The 27968-nt window shown below is 38.0% G+C and overlaps 1 protein-coding gene across 1 annotated transcript; it reads right to left on the bottom strand.

Annotated features, from left to right (window-relative positions):
- LOC131651945 (uncharacterized) lies at positions 1-27968 on the bottom strand. Its single transcript, XM_058921678.1, has 8 exons — positions 27965-27968; positions 26971-27279; positions 26093-26493; positions 23868-24132; positions 23574-23708; positions 20644-21618; positions 1946-2128; positions 1-1859 (listed from the first exon to the last, which is right to left on the bottom strand). The coding sequence occupies exons 1-8, from the start codon at positions 27966-27968 to the stop codon at positions 1-3; spliced, it is 4131 nt and encodes a 1376-aa protein (XP_058777661.1).

The following is a 27968-nucleotide window of genomic DNA, read 5'->3' as shown; positions in this document are numbered from 1 at the left end:
TTAATTCATTTCATTAATAATAATATTCTGAATACATGCTGGACTATCAAAGAAATTATGAAAACTAGCAAGAGATGGAGCCACCCGTGCAAGAGCATGAGCAACCTCATTAGCTTGTTTTCGTACGAACTTAACATGAGAGTTCCTAAAGAAAAGAGCCATCAACCGGTTACATTCTCCAATAATAGCTCCAAGGTCCGAGTCATCTGGTCTCAGACTGGTCACGCTATCCACCACTCGCTTGGCATCTAATTCAAAATCCATATTGTCGTACCCCAAACCATGAACCCAATTTAAAGCTTTCAAAAGACCTAGGGCTTCTCCAATAACAACATCGGTACACGGCGTAAACCATTCAGTCCGGGCTACAATGAATTTACCCGTATCATCTCTAATGCAAGCACCCAAACCCACCTTATTTTGTGAAAAAGCTGCATCAATATTGCACTTGAACCTGCCCCTCTGAGGTTTTTCCCATCTGATAACAACTGACGGGGAATTTATAATCCCATTGTTGGGACGCTGATGCTGAGCCTCTCTCCAATCGGTCAATAACTGATAAGTCCTCTGACATATATGCATCGGAGAGTCTTCCACCTGGTTCCAGAGATGATTATTTCTCCCTTTCCAGATACTCCATAAGGATACTGAGAAAACCGCTTTTTGGTCTTGATTGGATACCTGCAAAACGGAGAAAATAACAGACGCAAATGACTCGCCATTACCACTGAGTTGCTGTAACATAGACCACAATCCCACTTTTTTCCAGCACTCGACGCTTTTAGTACACTGGAGAAAAAGGTGATAATTGTTCTCTTCGCCTACTCCACAAGCTAAACAATTTGGGGAACAATTTACACCTTTATCCAATAATCTCCTTCTAGTAGGCACACAATCTCTACACAAACGCCACATGAAATTCTTAACTCTTGGAGGGACCTTGATATTCCATAGCAAATTCCAGCACCCATTAATTCTAAGATGGGAGGTATCAATAGCGTCTTTGATACAATATCTATAAGCGCTTCGAACTGAGAACTTTCCATTAGATTCATGCTTCCAATACAATTTATCATTATGAACCGCTTCAAAAAGAGGAGTATTTTGAATCTTTTGAGCTGTATCTGCTCCTACAAGCGCATAAATCAAATTATGGTTCCACTCTTTACCATCAAGATTCATCAAGTCCGAGACTTTAAGATTACTCACCACTAAATCATTAGGCCAAGGATTGGTCAGAGAAGTACCATCAGCCAGCCAATACTCACCCCAAACCGAAATATCCTCACCGGACCCTATGCTCCATTTCAAACCTCCCTTAATCACAAATCTTGAGTTCCAGATACTACGCCAAACATAGCTAGGATTATCACCAATAATTGAGCTTAGATAATTGCTATTCGGAAAATACCTGGCTTTGTATAGTCGGGATACGAGAGAATTTGTATTAGTCGCAAGCCGCCATGCTTGCTTGCTTAACATGGCCAGACTGAAAGCATTTAGATTCTTGAACCCCATACCTCCTTCACATTTTGGCATAGATAACCAATCCCAGGATAGCCAATGAATACCTTTAGCTCTATCTCTTTTATGGCCCCACCAGAACGAGTTCAACAACTTCTCAATCTCATCAATTAAAGAAGAAGGAAGAAGGAAAATACTCATGATATAAGTCGGAATGGATTGCAAAACAGATTTAATCATAGTTTCCCTCCCTGCTTGCGACAAGCTTCTACTGCCCCAAGAATTGATTTTCCTCCAAATTTTGTCTTTAATAAAATTAAGCGCTGATTTTTTACTTCTACCAATCATAGAAGGAATACCGAGATAATTTCCGGTGCTCAGAACCTGTTGAACCCCTAAACACGTAACCAACTCAAGACGAGTATCAGGATTAACATTTCTGCTGCAATAAAATTCAGATTTTAGGAAATTAATAGCTTGCCCGGATGCTTCCTCATAAGTGGCTGAATATCCTTCATAACATTTGTTTCTTCCATATTAGCTCTGAAGAAGAGAAAACAATCATCGGCGAACAATAGATGAGATATTATGGGAGCATTTCTACAAATTTTAACACCATGGATATCACCTCTATTTTCAGCTTTCCTAATAAGAGCAGTAAGACCTTCCGCACAAAGAATAAATAAATACGGATGTAATACGGTGAACTGACTTTTTATCGATCGAAATGTCGCGGTAAGCAAGAGTCGCCACCGACTTTTATTTTATCCAAATTAATTAGAAAGGCTAAAAGAACAGGAAAAACCTTTTAAATAAAATAGGGTTCGGGGGGTAATTATGCAAAGGGAAGGTGTAAGGCACCCTTTGCATCCATGGTTATCCATGGGCTCTTAACTTGCTTTGCTCTTTTTGTTTCAGAAAGGTAGAAGAAGAAGATATGGACTTTAGCTCGTACATGAGCGTAGCCATATTGAAGAATTTTGAGAAAGAATATTTGAAAATATTTAGAGCAAGGCAAAGCAATTTAAGAGCAATTTACCTTATATTTGAGAAATCTGTTCTTTCAGCCTTTCAGGGCGAAAGGGTCTATCCTTGCCATAAGAGGGCAGGAAGCCTTTCATTTGGAGGTTTAAGGGTCATCGAAATATCCTTTGCCATAAGACTGTCCCATGCCATAGAAGGGCAGGTAGTCTAAGGCAAGGATCAGAATAAGCCTTTTCGTAGGCAGCCAGAAGATACCTCAGCCTTTTCCGTAGGCAACATCCGAGGGTCGAGGTCATGTTAGTGTATCGAAGGCAGCATCATTAGGGTCACATGACCTTTATTTATCGAGGCAACATGGCTGAGGTATCCTCGTATTCGAGGGACGTGGCTTATTCTGCAAAAACACAAAGGCAACAGGCAACAAGGCAACAGGCAACAAGGCAACAGAGAGGGTTACCCAAAAAGTGTGCGTGTGTGCACCAATCACGTGATTATATTCAGTTATGTTATCTTATAAAATTACGTGATTCTAATTCAATTAACAGGCTTGCACTCCCTAGAATTACTAACCACACAATAATATAACAATAATAATGGGGAAGGGAAATTGTAACCAGCGGAGGAGAGGGGAATTGAAACCAGCGGGATATAAAAATAAAAGGCAAAAGGTTTAACACAAGTAATAATTTGTAAATAGGGTTTAGGGTTACCAATACTTGTAGCTTTGGCAGTTGACAAACCCTGAAAATTGGAAAAGAAAGAATAAACAGAGGGGTGAGTGCATTATCGGTTCGGAGGCAAATGAGGTTAACCTTAATAAAATAAAAGATAAATAAATTAATAATGAATGATAAATAATACTTAGCTTTGATTTGGATTTGATCTGATATGGTTGCTTGGCGCTTTTAGGGTTGACCCTGAAAGGCAAGGCAGAAAAGGGGGTGAAGGCAAAGCAAACCCTAATATCGACATAATTCAGATATAATTTAGATTAAGTGAAATTAAATTACTTAACTTTGAGATTTGTGGAAGGCGCGCGCTCGGGACGAATCATGCTGCTAACCCTGATAACATACAGAAAAGAAACTAAAATCAGTGTAGGGCATGCTCATCCTAAACCCTGATTAGGGCATAAATCAAAATAAATGACTTAATTAATTATTGGTCTCTCGACCTAATTAATAAAATCGAGGGTAAAAATAATTTTTAGGAATTTTTTGGAATTAAAATAAAATAAATACGAATTTTTGAACATATTTAATTAAATCAATAAATAGATGAATAAACAAATGATAGATATTAATAATTAAATATTATTATTATTATTATATATGAAAAAATATGTGTATAGTTTTATAAGCAAAATAAAAAGGAAAAAAACAAAAATATATATATATGAATATAAATAACCGGCTGTGTAATTTAAAATAAAAAAAAATAAAAAAAACTTAACTTTTGATTCTGTGTGGCAAGGCTATGATGGTCCATGGTGAGGACGCATACCCAGGAGCGTGAGATCTGGAACCAGCAAGATCACATGGTTGGAAACGTGAGGGTACACGCTAGCGCGTGTTTCTTGATGCATGGGATCCTTCTAATTTCCCCCAGACTTGCGCGCGTTTTTTCGTTTGAACGGACCAATCACATGTCGCCACCGCATCGTCTTCTTCCCCAGATTTCTGAAACAAGCCCTTTTACAGCGCTTATTGCAAAAGGCGCTACGGATGCATGACCTGAAAACAGCGAATAGGGGCAAAAGGCAACAAAAATGTTTCGCGATAGTGCTTTTGAATTCGTCTCAATCATACGAATCCAGTGGTACCTGTCTCAAAGCTTAATTTTACCTCATTCAAAAAGCCCTAAATAGAGCTCGGAAACCCTAACATGGTGATATGTTTATAACAGCATAATAACACGCCAAACTCTCCAGAAACGATCAACACACCAAGTTAAACAATAATATGCAATTTAATATGAGTATGGATGCGTAAAACAATGCAATCGAAGAAAAGTATAATTCGGACAAAAGAGGGCTCACAGTGCTTGTTCTTGAGATTTCAGTGCTCGAGAACGATTGGGATTCACTCAGTGATGATCCAGGAATGATTTGAGATTGATTAGAGGCCTTGGATTGACTTAAATCTCAGAATTGAACTTTGGAATTTTGGAGTTTTCTTTGACTCGGATTAGGGCTTCCAGCTGCAAAAAAACTTGAACCCTTGCCATCTGAACTTGTTTAGTACTTATAGGAGATGGATTAGGGTAACAAAACTGAACCAAATCCCTTGTGAATCTTTGATTTGCAAATTGAGAAAATTTGATTGAGAATTAGTTATGAATCTTGCTAAATTTGGCTAAAATTGATTCAATCTTCTCTCAATCACTTATGCACGAATTTGATTTGAATTTGGAGAATATATGATGATTAATGATGGTTGAAATTATATCTTTGATAGAATATTTGATTTTTTTAGTAATTTACTTGTTTTTAATCATTTTAAATGATTCAAAAAATCAAAATAAATTACATAAATCAAAGAAATTCGTGGGAGATAGTTTATGGGCTCCTAATGCCATGAGGGACAAGTTTGGATATTAACAACATAGGCCCAATAGCAAAAAATTCAAAATTCCTTTATATTTTCCCCTCCAAAATAGCTCAATTTTGCCAAGGTGTATCTCCCTCAATTTTTGAGGTATGGGGGTGTTCTAGGACTTTTTAGAAACCTTAGAGAGTCCTCTAACCAGTGTCTTTGGTCCCACATCAAAATCATTTTCCATTCTCATTTTATGACCTTTTGAAAAAAGTGTCCTTTTGTTGACTTTTGAAAAGGACCTATAATGTATGAAGCCATATTTCTTAAACCATTGACCTATGAGCCCTGATTCTTGGACCATTGGATAGAGGAATGAATTCCCTTCAAAATGAGCTTTGGTGGGAATTTTTCTGATGAAGTATGAATATTTGGTGAATTTTCAAAGTTTGGTTGACTTTTTAGCTCATGCCCAAAATAGTAACTTTTGACTTTTGACTTCTCTGATCTTTCCTTGCATCATCATGATCAACCCTTGATCAAATGATGATTTTAGGGTTATGAGGATGTTGTTGACCAAATATCTTGAGTTTTGACTATATATTGACTTGAAATGACTGTTTTGCCCTTGAGAGTCGACTGTTGACCTAATCAGGATTTGAGGGACTAAATTTGCTCTGTTTGACTTGAAACTTTATATGGAGATACTTTGGGATGTTAGTGACCCTATGGAACCACCTTGAGCCATTGATTCAATGATTTTCCATCGAATTAATCAAACCCTAGTTCAGAGCTTTTGTATAGGAGAGTGTGTTTTGGAGCTTTGTCTTTTGTTCTGATTTTATGTGTGAAAAATAACATGGGCAAATTTTGGGGTATGACAGCTGCCCCTGTTCAATTATCTTAAACCTGAAGATGTAGAGTGGTCTGTATGCCAGTCGGTATCTGAAGGTGGAAGATGATTGAACACTAGAATACCAAGAAATTTGCCCTATTTGAAGCAGGGACTTTTGTCGGGGATGGGCTTGTAGATGCCATCGGATAGTTGTTGGAGTATGGATTGTTGCAAAATTTCTGCTTTTGTTGTCTTCCCTTTTTTTGAATGTTGAGGAACCGTCAAAGGTATCGACTCAATTTTGAAGCATATTGTTGAGGCACCGTCAAAGGTATCGACTCAAATATGCTGGTAGGTTGTATAAGGAACCGTCAAAGGTGTCGACTTATATCTGAGGTGTGTTGTTAAGGAACCGTCAAAGGTGTCGACTTAACTTTGAAGCATATCATTGAGGCACCGTCAAAGGTATCGACTCAGATATGCAGATAGATTGTATAAGGAACCGTCAAAGGCGTCGACTTATATCTGAATTGTGTTGTTAAGGAACCGTCAAAGGCGTCGACTTAACTTTGAATTGTGTTGTTAAGGAACCGTCAAAGGCGTCGACTTAACTTTGAATTGTGTTATTAAGGAACCGTCAAAGGCGTCGACTTAACTCTTGATGTATTAAGGAACCGTCAAAGGTGTCGACTTAATACTTGAGAATAGATTGTTAAGGAACCGTCAAAGGTGTCGACTTAACTCTTTTGCAAATAGAGATAGTAATACCCTGAAAAGTAGAGGTTAGTTTTCTTATGTCATGATGTATGTGTTTTATGTTATGAGTATCTCAAAATAAATGAGAAACTTTGCATGTTATGGATTTGTTATGCAGCGATGTATGCGATGTATGAATATGTTTGTGTCATATGGTATGCGAATATGATTTATGTTGTCGAGAAAATAAATCTTCAGATGTTTAATCTTGATGTTTGATTTCGTCTTGAAAGGTGCTCAGCTGGGGATTTATGATTTCTGCTTGGGGGATGATCAGTAACTTGATATTCCCTGATTGGGGTACAGAGAAAATAGGGATGTAAACCGTGCTGGGGAGCCATGCCTTTGTTGTTGGAAGACATCTTCTTAATGATTGCTCTGTGGGGATACATCCATGTCAATTGATTTGCAGGAGGATTCTTTGACTACCTCGGACATTGTCTCTTTGCCTTTCCTACTAACAATCTAATTGATATTCTTATGGAAGAAAATAAATGATAATCTCATTCATATGCATATGTTCATTCAAAAATTATCATCGGACGTTTGCGTATTCGAAAAGACAACAAGAAAATGAATTTGAAAGAAAGAAGCAAATTGTATTGAAAAGAGCCATAAATAGGCAAGATAAAACATATTGTGTGTTTCTGAAAAGGTACAAAAGACAAAAGAAAAAGTAGCTATGTAAAAACAATCCTATTGAGTTTCCACTCTGCTATTGCTATTATGTCTTCGAGCATCTCATCCCATGCTTGTCGGAGAAAGATGACTGAGTTGATCTGAGCCCTTTGAACTTGTTGTTGTAGATGCGTCTGATTGATGGATGATATGAACGAGACATAGTCGTACGCTTAATCCTTAACTTTTGCCTAGACCGCCCTTTCAGGTTTTCAGTCTAGCAGGATACCCTTTTTTGCCCAAGTCGCCCTTTTGGGTTTTCAACTTGACGGGTGTACACATTTTTTATATATATATCCCTAATTTTTGCCCAAACCCTTTTGGTTTGTCGGGATGCCCTTACTTTTGCCTAGGCACGTCGACCTAGCGGGTCATGTTATGCGTAGTATTTTTTGACTATGTCTGCGTTCACAGGTTGCGGGAAGTCCTCTCCATCCATAGTAGTGAGTATCATTGCTCCTCCAGAGAAGATTTTCTTGATGACGAATGGTCCTTCATAGGTGGGAGTCCACTTGCCCCTAGGATCACCTTGTGGCAGAATGATTCTCTTTATGACCAAGTCACCAACTCGATAAACTTGTTGTTTGACTCTTTTGTTAAACGCCTTGATCATACGTTTCTGATACAGTTGTCCATGACAAACAGCCGCGAGCCTCTTTTCGTCAATCAAGTTTACCTGATCTAGTCGAGTCTGGATCCATTCATCTTCATCTAGCTCTGCTTCTTTCATGATCCTTAATGACGGTATCTGAACTTCAATTGGTAATACAGCTTCCATACCATAGACTAATGAGAACGGGGTTGCCCCAGTTGATGTACGTGCGGAGGTACGGTAACCATGAAGAGCAAATGGTAACATTTCATGCCAATCCTTGTAAGTTACAGTCATTTTCTGCACAATCTTCTTAATATTTTTGTTGGCGGCCTCCACAGCGCCATTCATTTTTGGTCTATAAGGCGAAGAATTTGTGATGTTTGATGTTGAATTGTGTGCAGAGCTCAGTAATCATCTTGTTGTTCAGATTGGTACCATTATCAGTGATGATTCTTTCGGGAATGCCATACCGACAGATGAGATTGTGTTTAATGAATCGAGCCACCACATTTTTGGTTACGGAGGCAAATGAAGCAGCTTCTACCCATTTAGTGAAATAGTCGATGGCTACCAGAATGAAACGATGTCCATTGGAAGCAGTAGGCTTAATTTCTCCAATCATATCAATGCCCCACATTGCAAAAGGCCAAGGAGCAGTTAGTACGTTCAGAGGAACCGGAGGCACATGTACTTTGTCGGCGTATATCTGGCACTTGTGACAAGTTCTTGAATGGTGGTGACAGTCAGTTTCCATAGTAGACCAGTAGTACCCTGCTCTTAGAATCTTCTTGGCCATAGTATGTCCACTAGAGTGGGTCCCAAAAGTACCATCATGCATGTCTTCCATGATCTTTTCAGCTTCTTTCTTGTTCACACAACGAAGCAGGGTTGAATCATGGTTGCGCTTGTATAAAGTCCCATTGCTCAGAAAGAATTTGGATGCGAATCTTCTTAAGAACTTCTTGTCATTAATGGATGCCCCTTCAGGGTATTCTTGAGTCTCGAGGTACCTTTTTACTTCGTAAAACCATGGTTTCTCTTCAGCCTCGTTGTCAACTATCTCATAACAATATGCGGGTTCGTCGTGTTTTTCAATGATAACTATAGGAGCCTCATTGTCCCAATTGACTTTGAACATAGATGACATAGTAGCTAACGCATCGGCCAGCTGATTCTCTTCTCGGGGAATATGTTCGAAGGTAATCTCTTCAAAATATGGAATTAGAGATAGTACAAACTCCTTATAGGGTATGAGATTAGGATGTTTTGTATCCCATTCCCCTCTGATTTGACTGATTACTAGGGCTGAATCCCCATACACTTCCAAGAATTTGATCCTTAAATCGATAGCAGCTCTGAGCCCCAAGATACACGCTTCATACTCAGCCATATTGTTGGTGCAGTCGAAACATAATCTTGCGGTGAATGGGGTGTGTCCACCAGCAGGAGAGACAATTATAGCGCCAATGCCATTACCAAGTGCATTCGAAGCTCCATCGAAAACCATAGTCCATCGGGATCCTGGTTCAGGTCCTTCATCCGGGCCAGGTTGCTTATAGTCAGTAACAAGCATCACATCTTCATCTGGAAATTCAAAATTCATCGATTGGTAGTCATCTACCGCTTGTTGCGCCAAATGATCTGCTACCACACTACCTTTGATTGCCTTCTGTGTTGTGTATTGGATGTCATACTCTGTTAGTATCATTTGCCATCTTGCTATTCGTCCAGAGAGAGCAGGTTTCTCGAATACATACTTGATGGGATCCATTCGGGAAATCAACAAGGTGGTATGGTTCAACATATACTGTCTTAGTCGGCGAGCAGCCCAAGCCAGAGCACAGCAAGTTTTCTCGAGCAGTGAGTATCTTGTTTCACAGTCGGTAAACTTTTTGCTAAGGTAGTATATTGCATGCTCTTTTCGACCAGACTCGTCATGTTTCCCCAGTACGCACCCCATTGAGTTCTCTAACACTGTTAAGTACATAATTAGAGGTCTTCCTTCTGCAGGTGGTATCATGATCGGAGGTTCTTGCAGGTACTTCTTTATTTTGTCAAAGGCTTCTTGACATTGGTCGTTCCATTTCACTACTTGATCTTTCTTTAGTAATTTGAAGATTGGCTCACAAGTAGCGGTCAGATGGGAGATAAATCTAGCAATGTAATTTAGTCGACCCAGGAATCCTCTAACTTCTTTCTCGTTTCGTGGAGCGGGCATTTCTTGTATGGCTTTCACTTTTGCAGGATCAACTTCGATACCTTTGCTACTAACAACAAAACCCAGCAGCTTACCAGACCTTACGCCAAAGGTGCACTTGTTTGGATTCAATCTCAACTTGTACTTCTTCAACCTATCAAACAACTTCTGTAAATGGACCAGATGTTCTTCTTCAGTATTGGACTTTGCAATCATATCATCAACATAGACCTCTATTTCTTTGTGGATCATGTCGTGGAATAAGGCTACCATTGCCCGTTGGTAGGTTGCCCCAGCATTCTTCAACCCAAATGGCATGACTTTGTAACAGAAAGTGCCCCAAGGCGTAGTGAAAGTCGTCTTTTCCATGTCTTCGGGTGCCATCTTAATCTGATTGTAACCTGAGAAACCATCCATAAAAGAAAAAACCTTGCATTGTGCAGTACTATCAACCAGGATGTCAATATGTGGTAATGGGAAATCATCTTTAGGACTTGCTCGATTCAAATCTCTATAGTCTACACACATTCTGACTTTTCCATCTTTCTTCGGTACGGGCACTATATTGGCGATCCATGGCGGATAACTCACTACTTTCAGGAACCCAGCATTGAATTGTTTTTCGACCTCTTCTTTGATTTTCTGAGCCATGTCTGGTCTGCTTCTTCGTAACTTCTGTTTAACTGGAGGACTATTCTCTTTGATAGGTAAATGATGAACCACAATATCAGTATCGAGCCCAGGCATGTCTTCGTATGACCAAGCGAAGATCTCAACATTGTCTCGTAACATCTGAATCAACCTTTGCTTGACAGCATCCTCTAATTCAGCCCCTATCTTGATTTCTTTCTTTTCTTCATCGGTACCTATGTTCACAACTTCAATTGGCTCTTCGTGCGGTTGTATAGTCTTTTCTTCTTGCTCTAATAAACGGGCAAGTTCTCTAGGCACTTCACAACCTTCCTCACCTTCATCCTCAGCTTGATAGATCGGATTTTCAAAGTCATATTTAGCAATAGCAGAATCGTTATCAACAGGATCCAGCGTGGATGTGGATCTGCAGTGCATTATGTGGGTGTGTGTGAGAACGCATAGCTATAAAAAATAAAAGAAAAAAATAAAAGCAAACACACAATTTGAATACGAAACGTCCAATGCTTTATTGAATGAAAATATGCTTATGAAATGACAAGCCCTAACAAATGGACCATTGTGCCTCGGGCGGGACACATGGCTTTAGCGTTTTATTTTCTTTATTGAAATACAAGAATTAAACTGGAAATAAAAGAAAAGCAGGAAATAAACTAAGAACGGCAATTACTCCTGACTATAGGAGATAGAAACAATGTCCTCGGTCTTCCAGTTGTTCAGCCCTTTGTCTGATGTAGGGGAGATCCATTTGTCCAAGTTGTGATTATCTTCGTCTTCTTCAATGGCATTAACTCCCTTGCTGACGAAGTGATGTTTCAAGTCTTCTGTACGAGGAGGTGGTGTTCCCTTCTGATCCTTAGCAGTGCAGCCTAAACCCCATTTGTTGGATTTATACGGAATGTCAGGTAGTTGCCCCCAGATAGTGCAGCCACCTTCTTCTACCACAGCCCTAGCGTCTTTCAGGGAAGCCATCGTAGGAACATCTCCAGGGATTTTAGGAGGAGTGTAGACATATTTAGTTTCTGGAACTGGTTCAAACTTCCATTCATGTGCTATGCGGGGTGATTCAAATGCCTCTCCAGTGAACTCAAGATACTTGGTCTCATCTACGAAACTTACCAAATTTTCATCTTCACCATGCACAGTGACAATCTTGCCTTCCATTGGGTATCTCAACTTCTGATGGAGAGTTGAAGTCACGGCATTTGCTTTATGTATCCAGGGACGCCCAAGTAGACAGGAATAGGCGGGGCGAATATCCATCACATAGAACACAGTACTAAAAGTTTGGGCGCCTACTCTGATGGGAAGCTCTACTTCGCCATACACAGTACTCATAGTGCCATCATAAGCCTTGACTATCACATTACTAGATTTCAGCTCAATTCCATCGACCTTGAGTCTGTCCAACACCACCTTGGGTAACACATTCAGAGACGAGCCATCATCAACTAGTACATGAGCCAGGGTAGTACCACCACATTCGATGGAGATATGCAGTGCCTTGTTATGATTCTTTCCACTAGGACTTAAATCAGCATCAGAAAACCCAAGGTAGTTATCAGTTGTTAAGTTCGCAATACAGTTCTCGAGTTGAGTGACAGAAATCTCTTGTGGCACATGGGCAGCCTCTAGAAATTTCATCATAGCCTTGGCATGGGTCTTTGAACAACTTAGGAGCGACAGCATAGAGATTTTGGAAGGAGTATGCCCCATTTGTTCAACAATATCATAATCACTCTTGCGGATGTATTTCAGGAACTCATTTGTTTCTTCGGAAGGCGCATTTCTAGTGACAGTTTCAGGTTCAGGCAGCAGTCCTTTACCATGTGCGTCAGTATTCGGGGTGATAGTAACGGTAGGCGAAGTAACATTTGGGGAGATCTCTGGAGAAAACACCCTTCCACTTCTCGTCACCTTACTAGTTCCAGCAATGTTTCCTATACCAGTGTTGACATCTTCAGAAACTTTATCATATTCAAGCTCTTGCTTGACTCCTTGAACAAAAACCTCAGCGCCATAACTCCAAGGGATAGCCTTGTCGGAAGAATATGGTATTGGACCAGGTTGGGTGATAACAATCGGAGCCACACGGGGTTCAGCAGAAATCTTGAGAGGAGCCTTGGTAGGGATCTTTAGTGGTACTTTAGAGATCACGGATACATCTTCGAACTTCAAACCACGGGAGAAGCCCTCACACAACTCTTCGACAGTGGGAGTCTTCTCAAATCTGATAGTGCCACGATCCATCCAGCCTTGGATGCCTCTTTTCAGGTTCTCACAACCCTCGGGTATGAGTGCACAGTAATAACAGTCAGGGTCGCAACCTGGAAATAAACCAGCTCGCAACAACTTTCTCTTGATATCGGGGAGAGGAGTCGACAGATCTCTCACATCATAGACATGAATGGTATCCATGATGGCATTAACAGCGTGGTCGTGTTTTGGCATCGGAGCAGTGATGACATTAGGAGTCTCAGGCGCGTCAAACTCAATTTCTCCAGCCTCTAGCAAGTCTTGGACTTTGTTTTTCAAGGCCCAGCAATTATTCTCATTGTGTCCAGGGGCGTTGGAATGGTAAGCACACGTAGCCTTAGGATCATAAGTTGGACTAGCAGTGTTGGTAAACTTCGGAGGGTCTCTCAGTGTGATCAGTTTTGCCTTCAGTAGATGTTGTAGGACTTGAGACAAAGGCATGTTGATCGGGGTATATTTTCTCCTTGGTTTATCAGTCTTGCGTTGGTAGTCTTGTCTAGAAGCTTGTTGAGATATTGGTGCAGAGATAAGGACGGCGCCAACAGATTGATTCTGATCCTCCTTACCACGACTCTTTTGACTATGAATAGCATTAGATTCGTTTCTTCCTTGATATGGCTTCCTTGTAGTACCAGAGGCAGAACCCACTTGAATCTTCCCACTTCGAATACCATTTTCCACACGTTCTCCAGTTAGAATGAGTTCAGTAAACCCAGATGAAGAACTACCCAGCAGATGACTATAGAATGGCCCAGTTAGCGTGCCCATGAACATGTCTACTAACTCCCTATCATTTAAAGAGGGTTGGACTCTTCCAGCCAAATCTCTCCATTTTTGAGCATACTCCTTGAAACTTTCTTTAGGACCCATGGACATGCTTTGAAGTTGCATGCGAGTCGGTGCAAGGTCAGAGTTATATTGGTATTGCTTGTAGAAAGCCACAACCAAATCTTCCCAAGTGCGGATACTAGCACTTTCCAGCTTATAATACCATTCGAGTTGAGTTCCAGATAGACTTTCTTGAAAGAAATGGATCCAGAGCCTCTTATCAGCAGTGTGAGGCTGAATCTTTCTCACATAAGACCTCAGATGCATCTTAGGACAAGATATTCCATCATACTTAGCAAAAGCGGGCGTCTTGAATTTCTGCGGAATAACGACTCCAGGAACGAGTCCCAGTTCTTCAAAATCCAACCCAGGTACCTTCTGAATTTCCATGCTTCTCAGACGCTCTTCTAACTGCCTATACCTCTCGTCAGATTCATCCTCGTCCTCAGGATACTCTTCTTCTTCTTCTTCTTCCCCATCAAAACCTACATGGCTTCCCTGATTGTTCTTGATACTGATATCATCTCTCTCTTCATCTTCCTCATTCTTGGGAATTTCAGCATCCTCAGCTTTCTTGGGACGACCTTTGAACCTTCTACCCATATTGATCACTCCTTTGGGTTTCTTGGTCTTCCTGTCCTTCTTAGTCAGAAGGGCTTTCAGCTCGTTTTGCCCATTGGCTAGGGTCAGGATCAGAGTTTGAAATTCAGCATTCTGAGCTTGGAGATCCTTGACAGATTGTTCGAGATTCATCTTTCTTACTGAAATAAACAGCAACAAAGATGAGGCATTTGTTTTTATGAAACCTGTGATGTGATGTTTATGAATGATATGATTATGCATATGCAATGTTTCGAGGACCTTAGAATTCAAATTTGCTTAAAACAAAACAAGAAGAAACTTTATTAATAATAATTAAGAAAAAGTAATTGTAAATTGTTTTATTGTTGTCTTTTACAATAAGGAAAGTATAAAACTAGAAAATAAAATAAAACTTAGAAAAGATAAAGTCTTCAAGTCTCCCATGGACGCTTCCTTTTTGAACCAATGAAGTTGTTGATGCCTTGCTCCGCTTGAAGTAGCCTTGTGAGCTCTAATACTTTCTTTTCTTTAGCACGAAACTGAGCTTCGAAAGTGTCTCTTTCTTCCTTTAATTGAATCCAAGATCTCTTTAATTCTTCGATGTCAGTTGGCATGTCTGGATGAGCAATAACTTGAGGAACTTTTTCCTCGCAATCAGGCTCCACTATCACAGGTAAGACATACGGATAAGGCATGATGAGACGTTGAGCACGAGTGCGCACCCATCTAAGATAAGGCCCCAAAGGAATGGAGTTTCTTTGTCCCAAGCTTTTGTTATCAACTCTATTTACCATATCCCAAGCTCGTATGAACTTCCGGCGGTGATTCTGAGTATCATCTTCATAATCAAACACAATCCCTTGTATAAGCATATGGTGAGGACCATCTCTTCGAGCGTAACCAAATTGTCGTAAAGCCAAGCAAGGATTATAAGTGATACCCCCTCGTATGCCAAGTAAAGGCACATTAGGATATTGTCCACAACGGTCGATCATGGTGAAACTCTCCTTGGATAAAGACAACCAACGGATATCAGAATGTGAAAGTGACATTATTCTCTTGTGCCACTTCAACCTTTGGTCGTTCCTCATTACTGAGCGAGGCAAGTGCGAAATAAACCACTTAGATAACAAAGGTATGCAACACATAAGAGTCCCTCGCTTCTTCATAGTACGAGTGTGAAGAGAGTGTAGGATATCTCCAAGCAAGGTAGGAACTGGATTGCGTGTCAGAAATATCTTTATGGCGTGCACATCAATGAACTGATCAGGATTAGGGAATAATACCAAACCATAAATGAGTAAAGCTAATATGTCTTCGAAGGCTTGATAACTCATGGACTTCAAAAACATGCGAGCTTTTCCGAATAAGAACTTAGCGAGGAATCCTTTGACTCCACTTCTGGTTTCCCAATGACCATCAATATCAGACTTCTTAAGATGTAAAGCGGGAGCGATAACTTCTAATTTTGGAATTTCTTCCAAACCAGTGAACGGAATCTGATCTCGGATGGGGAGTCCAAGTATGTCAGCAAACTCTTCCATAGTAGGCACCAGCTGATAATCCGGGAAAGTAAAACAATGATGCTCGGGATCGAAGAATTGAAATAGTACACTCATCATTTCTTCATCAAAACCTGAAGTAACTAAACTGGGCAAGAGACCATGTCTTTCAGAGAATCGGGAACCTCCAGGAATCTCTAATACCAATTCTTTCAGTTCGGAAGGTATCTTCACAAAGTTAACTCGAATGGTGTTTCTAGTCTCCATGACCTACAAAACAGAACAAAGATGAATTCCTTGGTCCTCGAATGGTTAGTCATGATGTTATGATGCTTATGATGTTTATGATGTCATGATGTCAAGTAGATAACAAACACAAACAAGTCACACAATTTTGCCTTAAGGTTAGGCTTGCATGTGGTCCGGGGGCGCGTACCCTCCCCACTGAAGTTTAGTCGGTTCAAACCTGTCCTATATACAGATCAGGTTCTAAGGAGCTCATATCATTGACCTTTCTCGAAGGCGCTTATCTCAGTTCGGCAATCGAATCGCCAACCGAAAAGGTCCTGAAAGTCCAGTCCATACGAGTGTAGCTTCGAGTATCAACCAACTTCAGTCGGAACCAAAGCCGGCCATCTCGCTACTTTCTAATAGGCCAAAGTCAAGTTCGACTAAGGTTCTAAGGGCAAATTAGTGCTTAATGACACCACGCGGCAGCCAAGCATTTCCTCAGGTCGGATCCCGAGGAACACCAGGACAAACCAATGTGTCACACTAACGATGGCCATCAGATCAACCACATCAGTATACGCTGTGCAGTCTCCTTGATCTCATGCCATATACCTAAGGTACTCAGATCCGGGTTAGGATCTTTCACACAACAGAATACCCAAAACAGCCCTGCAAAATTAAATCAAACAAAGCAAACAATAGAAAACATTTAAATGAATCCTAAACTTTTAAGGTAACCCCTCTTTTATCGAAATTTTTCCCCAGCAGAGTCGCCAGTTCTGTAATACGGTGAACTGACTTTTTATCGATCGAAATGTCGCGGTAAGCAAGAGTCGCCACCGACTTTTATTTTATCCAAATTAATTAGAAAGGCTAAAAGAACAGGAAAAACCTTTTAAATAAAATAGGGTTCGGGGGGTAATTATGCAAAGGGAAGGTGTAAGGCACCCTTTGCATCCATGGTTATCCATGGGCTCTTAACTTGCTTTGCTCTTTTTGTTTCAGAAAGGTAGAAGAAGAAGATATGGACTTTAGCTCGTAAATGAGCGTAGCCATATTGAAGAATTTTGAGAAAGAATATTTGAAAATATTTAGAGCAAGGCAAAGCAATTTAAGAGCAATTTACCTTATATTTGAGAAATCTGTTCTTTCAGCCTTTCAGGGCGAAAGGGTCTATCCTTGCCATAAGAGGGCAGGAAGCCTTTCATTTGGAGGTTTAAGGGTCATCGAAATATCCTTTGCCATAAGACTGTCCCATGCCATAGAAGGGCAGGTAGTCTAAGGCAAGGATCAGAATAAGCCTTTTCGTAGGCAGCCGGAAGATACCTCAGCCTTTTCCGTAGGCAACATCCGAGGGTCGAGGTCATGTTAGTGTATCGAAGGCAGCATCATTAGGGTCACATGACCTTTATTTATCGAGGCAACATGGCTGAGGTATCCTCGTATTCGAGGGACGTGGCTTATTCTGCAAAAACACAAAGGCAACAGGCAACAAGGCAACAGGCAACAAGGCAACAGAGAGGGTTACCCAAAAAGTGTGCGTGTGTGCACCAATCACGTGATTATATTCAGTTATGTTATCTTATAAAATTACGTGATTCTAATTCAATTAACAGGCTTGCACTCCCTAGAATTACTAACCACACAATAATATAACAATAATAATGGGGAAGGGAAATTGTAACCAGCGGAGGAGAGGGGAATTGAAACCAGCGGGATATAAAAATAAAAGGCAAAAGGTTTAACACAAGTAATAATTTGTAAATAGGGTTTAGGGTTACCAATACTTGTAGCTTTGGCAGTTGACAAACCCTGAAAATTGGAAAAGAAAGAATAAACAGAGGGGTGAGTGCATTATCGGTTCGGAGGCAAATGAGGTTAACCTTAATAAAATAAAAGATAAATAAATTAATAATGAATGATAAATAATACTTAGCTTTGATTTGGATTTGATCTGATATGGTTGCTTGGCGCTTTTAGGGTTGACCCTGAAAGGCAAGGCAGAAAAGGGGGTGAAGGCAAAGCAAACCCTAATATCGACATAATTCAGATATAATTTAGATTAAGTGAAATTAAATTACTTAACTTTGAGATTTGTGGAAGGCGCGCGCTCGGGACGAATCATGCTGCTAACCCTGATAACATACAGAAAAGAAACTAAAATCAGTGTAGGGCATGCTCATCCTAAACCCTGATTAGGGCATAAATCAAAATAAATGACTTAATTAATTATTGGTCTCTCGACCTAATTAATAAAATCGAGGGTAAAAATAATTTTTAGGAATTTTTTGGAATTAAAATAAAATAAATACGAATTTTTGAACATATTTAATTAAATCAATAAATAGATGAATAAACAAATGATAGATATTAATAATTAAATATTATTATTATTATATATGAAAAAATATGTGTATAGTTTTATAAGCAAAATAAAAAGGAAAAAAACAAAAATATATATATATATGAATATAAATAACCGGCTGTGTAATTTAAAATAAAAAAAAATAAAAAAAACTTAACTTTTGATTCTGTGTGGCAAGGCTATGATGGTCCATGGTGAGGACGCATACCCAGGAGCGTGAGATCTGGAACCAGCAAGATCACATGGTTGGAAACGTGAGGGTACACGCTAGCGCGTGTTTCTTGATGCATGGGATCCTTCTAATTTCCCCCAGACTTGCGCGCGTTTTTTCGTTTGAACGGACCAATCACATGTCGCCACCGCATCGTCTTCTTCCCCAGATTTCTGAAACAAGCCCTTTTACAGCGCTTATTGCAAAAGGCGCTACGGATGCATGACCTGAAAACAGCGAATAGGGGCAAAAGGCAACAAAAATGTTTCGCGATAGTGCTTTTGAATTCGTCTCAATCATACGAATCCAGTGGTACCTGTCTCAAAGCTTAATTTTACCTCATTCAAAAAGCCCTAAATAGAGCTCGGAAACCCTAACATGGTGATATGTTTATAACAGCATAATAACACGCCAAACTCTCCAGAAACGATCAACACACCAAGTTAAACAATAATATGCAATTTAATATGAGTATGGATGCGTAAAACAATGCAATCGAAGAAAAGTATAATTCGGACAAAAGAGGGCTCACAGTGCTTGTTCTTGAGATTTCAGTGCTCGAGAACGATTGGGATTCACTCAGTGATGATCCAGGAATGATTTGAGATTGATTAGAGGCCTTGGATTGACTTAAATCTCAGAATTGAACTTTGGAATTTTGGAGTTTTCTTTGACTCGGATTAGGGCTTCCAGCTGCAAAAAAACTTGAACCCTTGCCATCTGAACTTGTTTAGTACTTATAGGAGATGGATTAGGGTAACAAAACTGAACCAAATCCCTTGTGAATCTTTGATTTGCAAATTGAGAAAATTTGATTGAGAATTAGTTATGAATCTTGCTAAATTTGGCTAAAATTGATTCAATCTTCTCTCAATCACTTATGCACGAATTTGATTTGAATTTGGAGAATATATGATGATTAATGATGGTTGAAATTATATCTTTGATAGAATATTTGATTTTTTTAGTAATTTACTTGTTTTTAATCATTTTAAATGATTCAAAAAATCAAAATAAATTACATAAATCAAATAAATTCGTGGGAGATAGTTTATGGGCTCCTAATGCCATGAGGGACAAGTTTGGATATTAACAACATAGGCCCAATAGCAAAAAATTCAAAATTCCTTTATATTTTCCCCTCCAAAATAGCTCAATTTTGCCAAGGTGTATCTCCCTCAATTTTTGAGGTATGGGGGTGTTCTAGGACTTTTTAGAAACCTTAGAGAGTCCTCTAACCAGTGTCTTTGGTCCCACATCAAAATCATTTTCCATTCTCATTTTATGACCTTTTGAAAAAAGTGTCCTTTTGTTGACTTTTGAAAAGGACCTATAATGTATGAAGCCATATTTCTTAAACCATTGACCTATGAGCCCTGATTCTTGGACCATTGGATAGAGGAATGAATTCCCTTCAAAATGAGCTTTGGTGGGAATTTTTCTGATGAAGTATGAATATTTGGTGAATTTTCAAAGTTTGGTTGACTTTTTAGCTCATGCCCAAAATAGTAACTTTTGACTTTTGACTTCTCTGATCTTTCCTTGCATCATCATGATCAACCCTTGATCAAATGATGATTTTAGGGTTATGAGGATGTTGTTGACCAAATATCTTGAGTTTTGACTATATATTGACTTGAAATGACTGTTTTGCCCTTGAGAGTCGACTGTTGACCTAATCAGGATTTGAGGGACTAAATTTGCTCTGTTTGACTTGAAACTTTATATGGAGATACTTTGGGATGTTAGTGACCCTATGGAACCACCTTGAGCCATTGATTCAATGATTTTCCATCGAATTAATCAAACCCTAGTTCAGAGCTTTTGTATAGGAGAGTGTGTTTTGGAGCTTTGTCTTTTGTTCTGATTTTATGTGTGAAAAATAACATGGGCAAATTTTGGGGTATGACAACGGAGATAAAGGGTCTCCCTGTCTCAGCCCACATCCGGGAACTATCGGTCCGACCATATTACCATTCATGCTTACTGAATACTCCACCGTTCCAACACATAGCATAATCCAACCTACCCATTTTTGACAAAAACCCATAGTGATAAGAATGTCTTTCAAATAATCCCAATCAATTCTGTCACAAGCTTTACTTATATCAAGCTTAAGAGCTATCTCTCCAACTTTACCTCTAGTTTTGGTCTTCATATGATGAATCACTTCTATAGCAGCCATAACATTTTCCAAGATAGATCTCTCGGGAACAAAAGCTGACTGATTCTCTGATATGCATTTACTTAAGATCTTCTTGAGACGATTAGCGAGAACTTTTGCAATAACTTTGTAAAGAACATTACACAAGGCAATCGGACGCCAATCTTTCATGGTGGTTTGGATATTACCTTTCGGAATAAGAGCAATGTTGGTTTTATTAAGGTTTTGTGGAAAAGCACCTGTTTCAAGCCATTCACATGCTGCTGTAAAGATATCATTACTACACGTGTCCCAGAAGCTATGATAAAAACTGGGATTAAAACCGTCGGGGCCTGGACTCTTATCAGCTTGCATCGAGAAAATAACATCTTTAAATTCAAGCAAAGAGAATCCAGCAGTAAGCATATTATTATCTTCTTCCGAAATAACACTGTCCATAGCTTGTAGAACGCGGTCCCGGGAGCTTGGTTTCTTTTGGAATAAGTCAGTGAAATACTCATTAGCCAAATAACACATCCCTTCAGTAGACTGGATAACTTCGCCATTCTCATTGGTAAGAGATTTTATAGTATTGGTGGATTTCCTAACAGTAGCAGTAACATGAAAAAACCTTGTATTTAGATCACCGTCCTTATACCAATGGGCTTTGGCTCTTTGCTTCCAAAACAAATCGTCTTTCACCAACAGAGAAGTCAAGCGTTTCTTAAGGGCGGAGAAATAATTGTGATTCCGCTCCGAAACGTGTTGTCTGGCTGTGTCCAATTTCTTACATATTCCCTTTGTGCCTAAGATAAATGTCATTTTAACAAAAAAATTTGTTAGAAAATGAGTTTCCTTTTATATTTTTAATTCAAAATTAATTAATTCATTTAAACTTTACCCTAATTAATATTGTATACACTAATGTCAAGTTATTAAATTCCATCACGTATTTATGATAATTTAAAATAACCGGGATAGTTTTGTAAAATATCACATATACTCAATTATTTATTATTTTTTGGATTTAATAAAATACACTAACGGTGTAAAGCAGTCAGAGCCGGTGGAGAGGGTGTGCAAGCATACCCCTTGCACAGGGCCTCTCATTTAGTGGGCCTCACATTTTCAACTCTTTAATCATTCATTAATAATAAGAATACCTCTTAATATCAATAATTTTCCAATTTTCCAATACTGGGTAATTCATTAAGTGTAAGATTATATAACAGCTTTTATTTTATTTATTTATTTATTGATGCAAAAGTGAAACTACTTCTACTTTAAATACAATCTCTCTGTACATAATAATTCTGAATTCTAACATTAATTTGATTTTCCTTCTATTCATTATCTTTTATATTTTATTTGTCAGTTTCTATAAATTAAATCTTCTTTAAATTGTTTATTATACTATTTTTTTTATGAAATTGTTTAAAATATTAATACTTATTTTGACCAAAAAACTATATTTGTTGTGTTTTTGGATCTTTTCATTTGTTTGATTGATGAATTCACTTAAAAAGAAAAAGGTATGAGTTGTTCAGATAAATAGAAGATTGTATTTATTTGATATTGTATTATAAATTTTTTATGTTATTTATCATTAAATTAAATAATATTAAATTTTTGAGTTTTTTATAAGAGTTTAATTTTAATATTGAACAGGGCCTCTATATAGTTTAAGACAGCCCTGAAAGCAGTTTTACACTGTCAGTGAAATCCAAACCGATAACTTTTATAAATGTTTGACTTTTTCTTTAAGAGAAAAGGGGTGATGCACTGACAGTGTAAAATATTTTTACACTGTCAACCAATCACCACCCATGTATCCAATTAAACCATTTTTTTATTTAAAAAAAACTTAATGACATGACACATTTATGATTCTCTATTGGATGACAGTATAAAGTTATTTTACACTGTCAGTGCACTACCTTTTAACTCTTTCTTTAAATAAACATTTAAAGTATTTATTTTCAAAGGTTGTGATGCACTGACTGTGTAAAGAATTTTACACAGACAGTGTACTACCTTTAAGTTTTTTTTTTTTAATTTGTGTAAAATTACCGTATACAATTTTATTTTTTTGACAGGCTGGGTACTTGTTGTTGATGTGATTGTGATTTTAGCTCCGTAAATCAATTAAAGAAAATTTAAATTTGTTTTTTTCACTTATAATTAGAATTAAGTGTGGGTTATATTCATTTTAGGGTTCCTTACAAAGAAATTCCTTTAATGCTAAATTGTACACGAGAGACTTGTAATTTAGTCATTTTTAATGCTTTATTTGAAGGATCTAATTGAATAATATCTTAATCAAAGTAACAAATTAAATGAAAAACAAACAACATGAGTATGAAATAAATAATATAGATTACCACATTTCATGCAAAAATAATGAGATCAAATTAAAATCACCACAAATTAATTTTCTTTTTCTCAAAAATCCAACATGTATTAATTTTCTTATTTAAAGTTTCTCAAAAATCATATTAAAAAAAAGACACGTTAAGTATAACACAAATGACCAATAATTTTTTTTGACAAGCACAAACTTAACTCATATCATTTATCAAATGAAAGTCAATACAAGGAGGAATAACATTAACGATACTACGCGTAGACAAAGAATTGGTCGCCTTAACTAACGAGTCGACAACCATATCCGTTTGACATTTAATAAACTTTACCTCAAAGTTTGGAATAAAATCTAATAAACGCTTTATAGAAAGAAGAATAAAATTAAACTCAGACGAACCAGTAGCTGTAGAATGAATGCCTTGAATTACCACTTGAGAGTCGCTTTCGAATATCACATGATCCAAATTCATGGTAATATGTTGAACAACTTCTTTCAAAGCTAAAGCCTCAACTTCTATAGAAGACATACAACCTATATCCCAAGCAATTCATGCAGTAATGAATCTATCCAAGTTATCACGAAAACACCAACCTCTGTTAGTAGAACGGTAAGTCCTATTGAAGTCGGCATCATCATTACACTTTACCCAACCTTCAGTTGGAGGAGATCACACTACAAAAATTTGATTACTAGCATTCCTTTCATGATTATCCCGGGCTGCGAACCAATCCTGCCAATTAAAATAGGCCTGCAAGCCTAATCTAAAGAACCCCTCCCTTTCATTATTCCATACTATATTGTTTCGGTTCTTCCAAATCACTTCTACCATCATAGCAAAACGCCCTGCATCCTTCCTATCTTCTCTACTATAAACATCAAGAATAAGAGATTTAGCATCACTAAAATCTTGTAGACGAGGCTCAATGATAGAAGACAAACCTGCTTCCCGCCAACACTGAATAATGATGTTACATTTGAAAAACACATGTCAATCCTCTTCTTCCTTGTCTTCGCAAACAGGGAAATCCAAGAGAACATAGTGTTGTCGGAGTCTAATCCGCGAAGACAAGCAACCTTTACAAATGACCGAGAACTTAAATTAACCACAGTGGTACTTAAGTTAACACGTATTATAACCCATCTTTTAAAGTTTAGTTTGAAAAACAAAAAGTAGCCTTTAAGTTGAAATAAAATTTGACTAAGGTGACCCAATATAGATAAGAAAAAGGTCCCAAGTTGGACCATCTACCTTTTTTTTTTTTTGAGTATAAACATTACATTTTGTTTTTAAAAAGTTACACAATATTTTACTAAATATAGTAATGGTCCACTTTTAATATAATTTAACACTTTTATTTGTTGAATTTAAAAATATTTTAATTCATTTAAAGAATTGAAATTTTAAATTATATGGATTGGTTCGAATTTGAAATTAGAATTTAAGATTTTAATCCAACCTAAAATGATGAAGAATAATTTGGTTCGGTAACATGTTAGATAAATACTTAACCAACTTAATTTATATACATTTCTAACGACAACATCCCTTTTTAAATTCACACATATTTTTTGGTTGGCTTTTATGTGTTCAAAATATTTATTCTAATGTCTGAATTTGAAGAAAATTTATAACTAAGTGAGAAGATTTCTAACTATCTTATCCAAGTTCTCTTATATTAGAAGATAACATGATTTAGAATTGATAAACATTTAAAAAGTTGTAAGTACCTTAATATCGGTATTTATGGATTTTCGTAGCGCCTATGTCCTTTAGGAATTGTGTCTAGTGCCTAAAGATAGACACCCATAACTTCTCAGTGTGCCTTCATTCTTTACCCATTAAAAATGAAAAGATTTGAAATTGATTATTTCAAAGTGTTGTGAAAAACGATACCGTAAACAAAGTATAAACAATTTCTTCTTGTCGGCAAGAAACTCACAAGGGTTAGAAAAGATGGTAAAATAAGAAGAACACAATATTTGGTTATAACTATTATTCTTTCCTTTCTCTTTAAAACAAGATTACAAGTTACAAGAATAACAAATAACCCTCTCACCCTAAATTATGATTTGCAGTATGCAATGATGAGCGACTAGTATGCTATTTATAATAAAACCTAACATATTAACTAATGGACTTTTTCCACAAGGCCCATTACACAAGCTAACTTAATAAACAAGATAACTTAACAAATTAGAGTTTAAATACTAAAAACTAATTTAACATGCTAACAACCCTAGCATCTTCGACACCTGTATGCTAGACCCATCTTCGACTACAACATGCACATTTCGACACCAACTATCCTTCGACCATACTAGAGTTCGATCCAATATCTCACAAATCTCCACCTTGGACCTAACTCTACAACATCAAGGGAACAAACTAGCTTTCTTCATGCAGCTTTATCAACTGCATACAGTGGAAAAATTTGTAACTTGGCAATGTCTTGATGATCATATCAACAACATTGTCCTCAGTCGAAACCTTCGGCACTTGGACTTCTCCATACTCAATTACTTCTCTGACAAAATGCAGCCTCACAATAATGTGCTTAGTTCGCTCATGATAGGCTGAATTCTTCGACAGGTGTATTACACTTTGACTATCAAATTTAACAGTGATACTTTCACCTTGAAGTTTCAGCTCCTTAGCAAAACCTTCAAGCCACAATGCTTATTTCACAACTTCAATGAGGGCAATATATTCTGCTTCAATGGTTGATAATGCAACAACCTTCTGAAGAGTTTCTTTCCAACTAATGGTTGTGCCAAAAATAGTGAAAACATATCTAGAAATAGATTTTCTAGAATCCATACAACCTGCATAATTAGAGTCAACAAATCCTTCAATTTCGACATCCTCACATGCTCCACCATAAATTAGGACTCTGCTCAGAGACCCATTTATATACCTTAGAATCCACTTTACTGCTTGCCATGTACCTGCTTACAAGACTTACTGCATATGCTATGCCGGGTCTTGTACAGACCATGGCATACATCAAATAACCAACTATGTTAGCATATGGGATGCTACTCATATAAGTTCTTTCAATCTCAGTACTGGGACACTGTTTAATACTCAGCTTGAATTGAGGATTTGTCAGAGTCACAACAGGCTTTGAATTCGACATACCATATTTATCAAGAATCTTCTTCAAGTATGCCTCTTGAGATAAGCATAATCTCAACTGCTTTCTATCTCTCCTGATGTCCATCCCAAGAATTCTGGTAGCTTTACCAAGATCCTTCATCTCGAACTCCTTACTGAGTCCAGCCTTGACCTTCAATAATTCTTCGACATCGACGCTGGCTATGAGGATATCATCCACATATAGAAACAATATCATAAATGAACTACCATGTCAAAATCTGAAGTAAACACAGTGGTCGAACTGACTTCTGGTGAAACCTATGTGTGCCATGAACCTGTCGAACCTCTTATTCCATTGTCTGGGAGATTGTTTCAGGCCACACAAAGACTTCTTTAATTTGCACAAATAATCCTCATTGCCTTTTTATTTATACCCTTCAGGTTGCTTCATGAGGATTGTTTCATCTAGATCACCATACAAGAAATCAGTCTTCACATCCATCTGTTGAAGCTCTAGGTCAAACTTTGCCACCATGACAAACAACATTCAAATGGATTTGTGCTTCACAACAGGTGAGAAGATATCATTAAAGTCCACCCCTTCTCTCTGAGTGAACCCCCTTGCGACTAACCTTGCCTTGTATCTCTTCGACATCACTCCTTTGATTCCTTCCTTAACTTTGAAAATCCACTTACAGCTAACTAACCTAGCTCCAGCAGGTTTCTTGATTAGTTCCCAAGTGTGGTTATCATGATGAGATTTCATCTCATCATCCATGGCCTTCATCCATTCAATCTTATTTAGAATCCTCAAAAATTCCTTATAATATTTAGGTTCATCATCAAGAACATCACTGGCGGAGATTAATGCATAAGTTATGAGGTCTGCATAACCAAGTCTCTGAGGTGCCTTAATGACTTTTCTCGACCCGTCTTTTGACAACAGGTAGTCATCGAAGACTTCCTCAGTTTCATCAGCATCTTCTGTTCCTTCTTCGACTTCATCTGGGTTATACAATTCAACATCAATATGCTCCACCTCAACAGGAATCTCTTCCCGTTCCAGCTCTTCTGCACTTCGACCATCATCATCATCAGTTTTCTTGAAAGCCATCTCAGCTTCATTAAAAACTATATCTCGACTGGTGATACACCTCTTGTGACCTGGATCTAGGCACCATAGCCTATAAGCTATGACTCCTTCAAGGTATCCAATGAACATGCATTTAAGAGCTCTAAGTTCGACCTTGTCCTGCCTAATGTGAGCATAGGCTACGCAGCCAAATACTCTTAGTTTGTCAAAATCTGGTGGATGTCTTGACCAAACTTCTTCAGGTGTCTTCATATCTAACATTGTCTAAGGACATCTATTTATCAAATATGTTACTGTCGAAACAGCCTCAGCCCATAACACCTTCTTTAATCTAGGACTAGTCAACATGCATCTGACTCTCTCCAAAATAGTTCGATTAAACCTTTCAGCCAAACCATTTTGTTGTGGAGTATCTCCAGTAGTTCTGTGCCTTGCAATACCAGAGGTAGCACAAAAGCTTTCGAACGCCTCATTGCAAAATTTAAGGCCATTATCGGTTCTTAACCTCTTGACCTTTCTGCCAGTCTGATTTTCGACCAGAGTCTTCCAACTTTTGAAATTCTCAAAAGTTTCATCCATAGTCTTCTGGATAAATACCCAT

The sequence above is a fragment of the Vicia villosa genome, linkage group LG1 (assembly GCF_029867415.1).
Source record: "Vicia villosa cultivar HV-30 ecotype Madison, WI linkage group LG1, Vvil1.0, whole genome shotgun sequence".
NCBI lineage: Eukaryota > Viridiplantae > Streptophyta > Magnoliopsida > Fabales > Fabaceae > Vicia > Vicia villosa.
The sequence above is the reverse complement of the archived record's forward strand: the minus strand, read 5'-3'. Positions and strand labels throughout refer to the sequence as shown.

What these genes read in the sequence shown, in the direction of transcription:
- LOC131651945 (XM_058921678.1), bottom strand. An exon ending in GTATTCAGTAAGCATGAATG is followed by an intron (nt 2,129 to 20,643) that starts GTAATATGGTCG and finishes TTTGTGCGGAAG; the next exon opens with GTCTTACTGCTCTTATTAGG. An exon ending in ACTTATGAGGAAGCATCCGG is followed by an intron (nt 1,860 to 1,945) that starts GCAAGCTATTAA and finishes TTACGTGTTTAG; the next exon opens with GGGTTCAACAGGTTCTGAGC.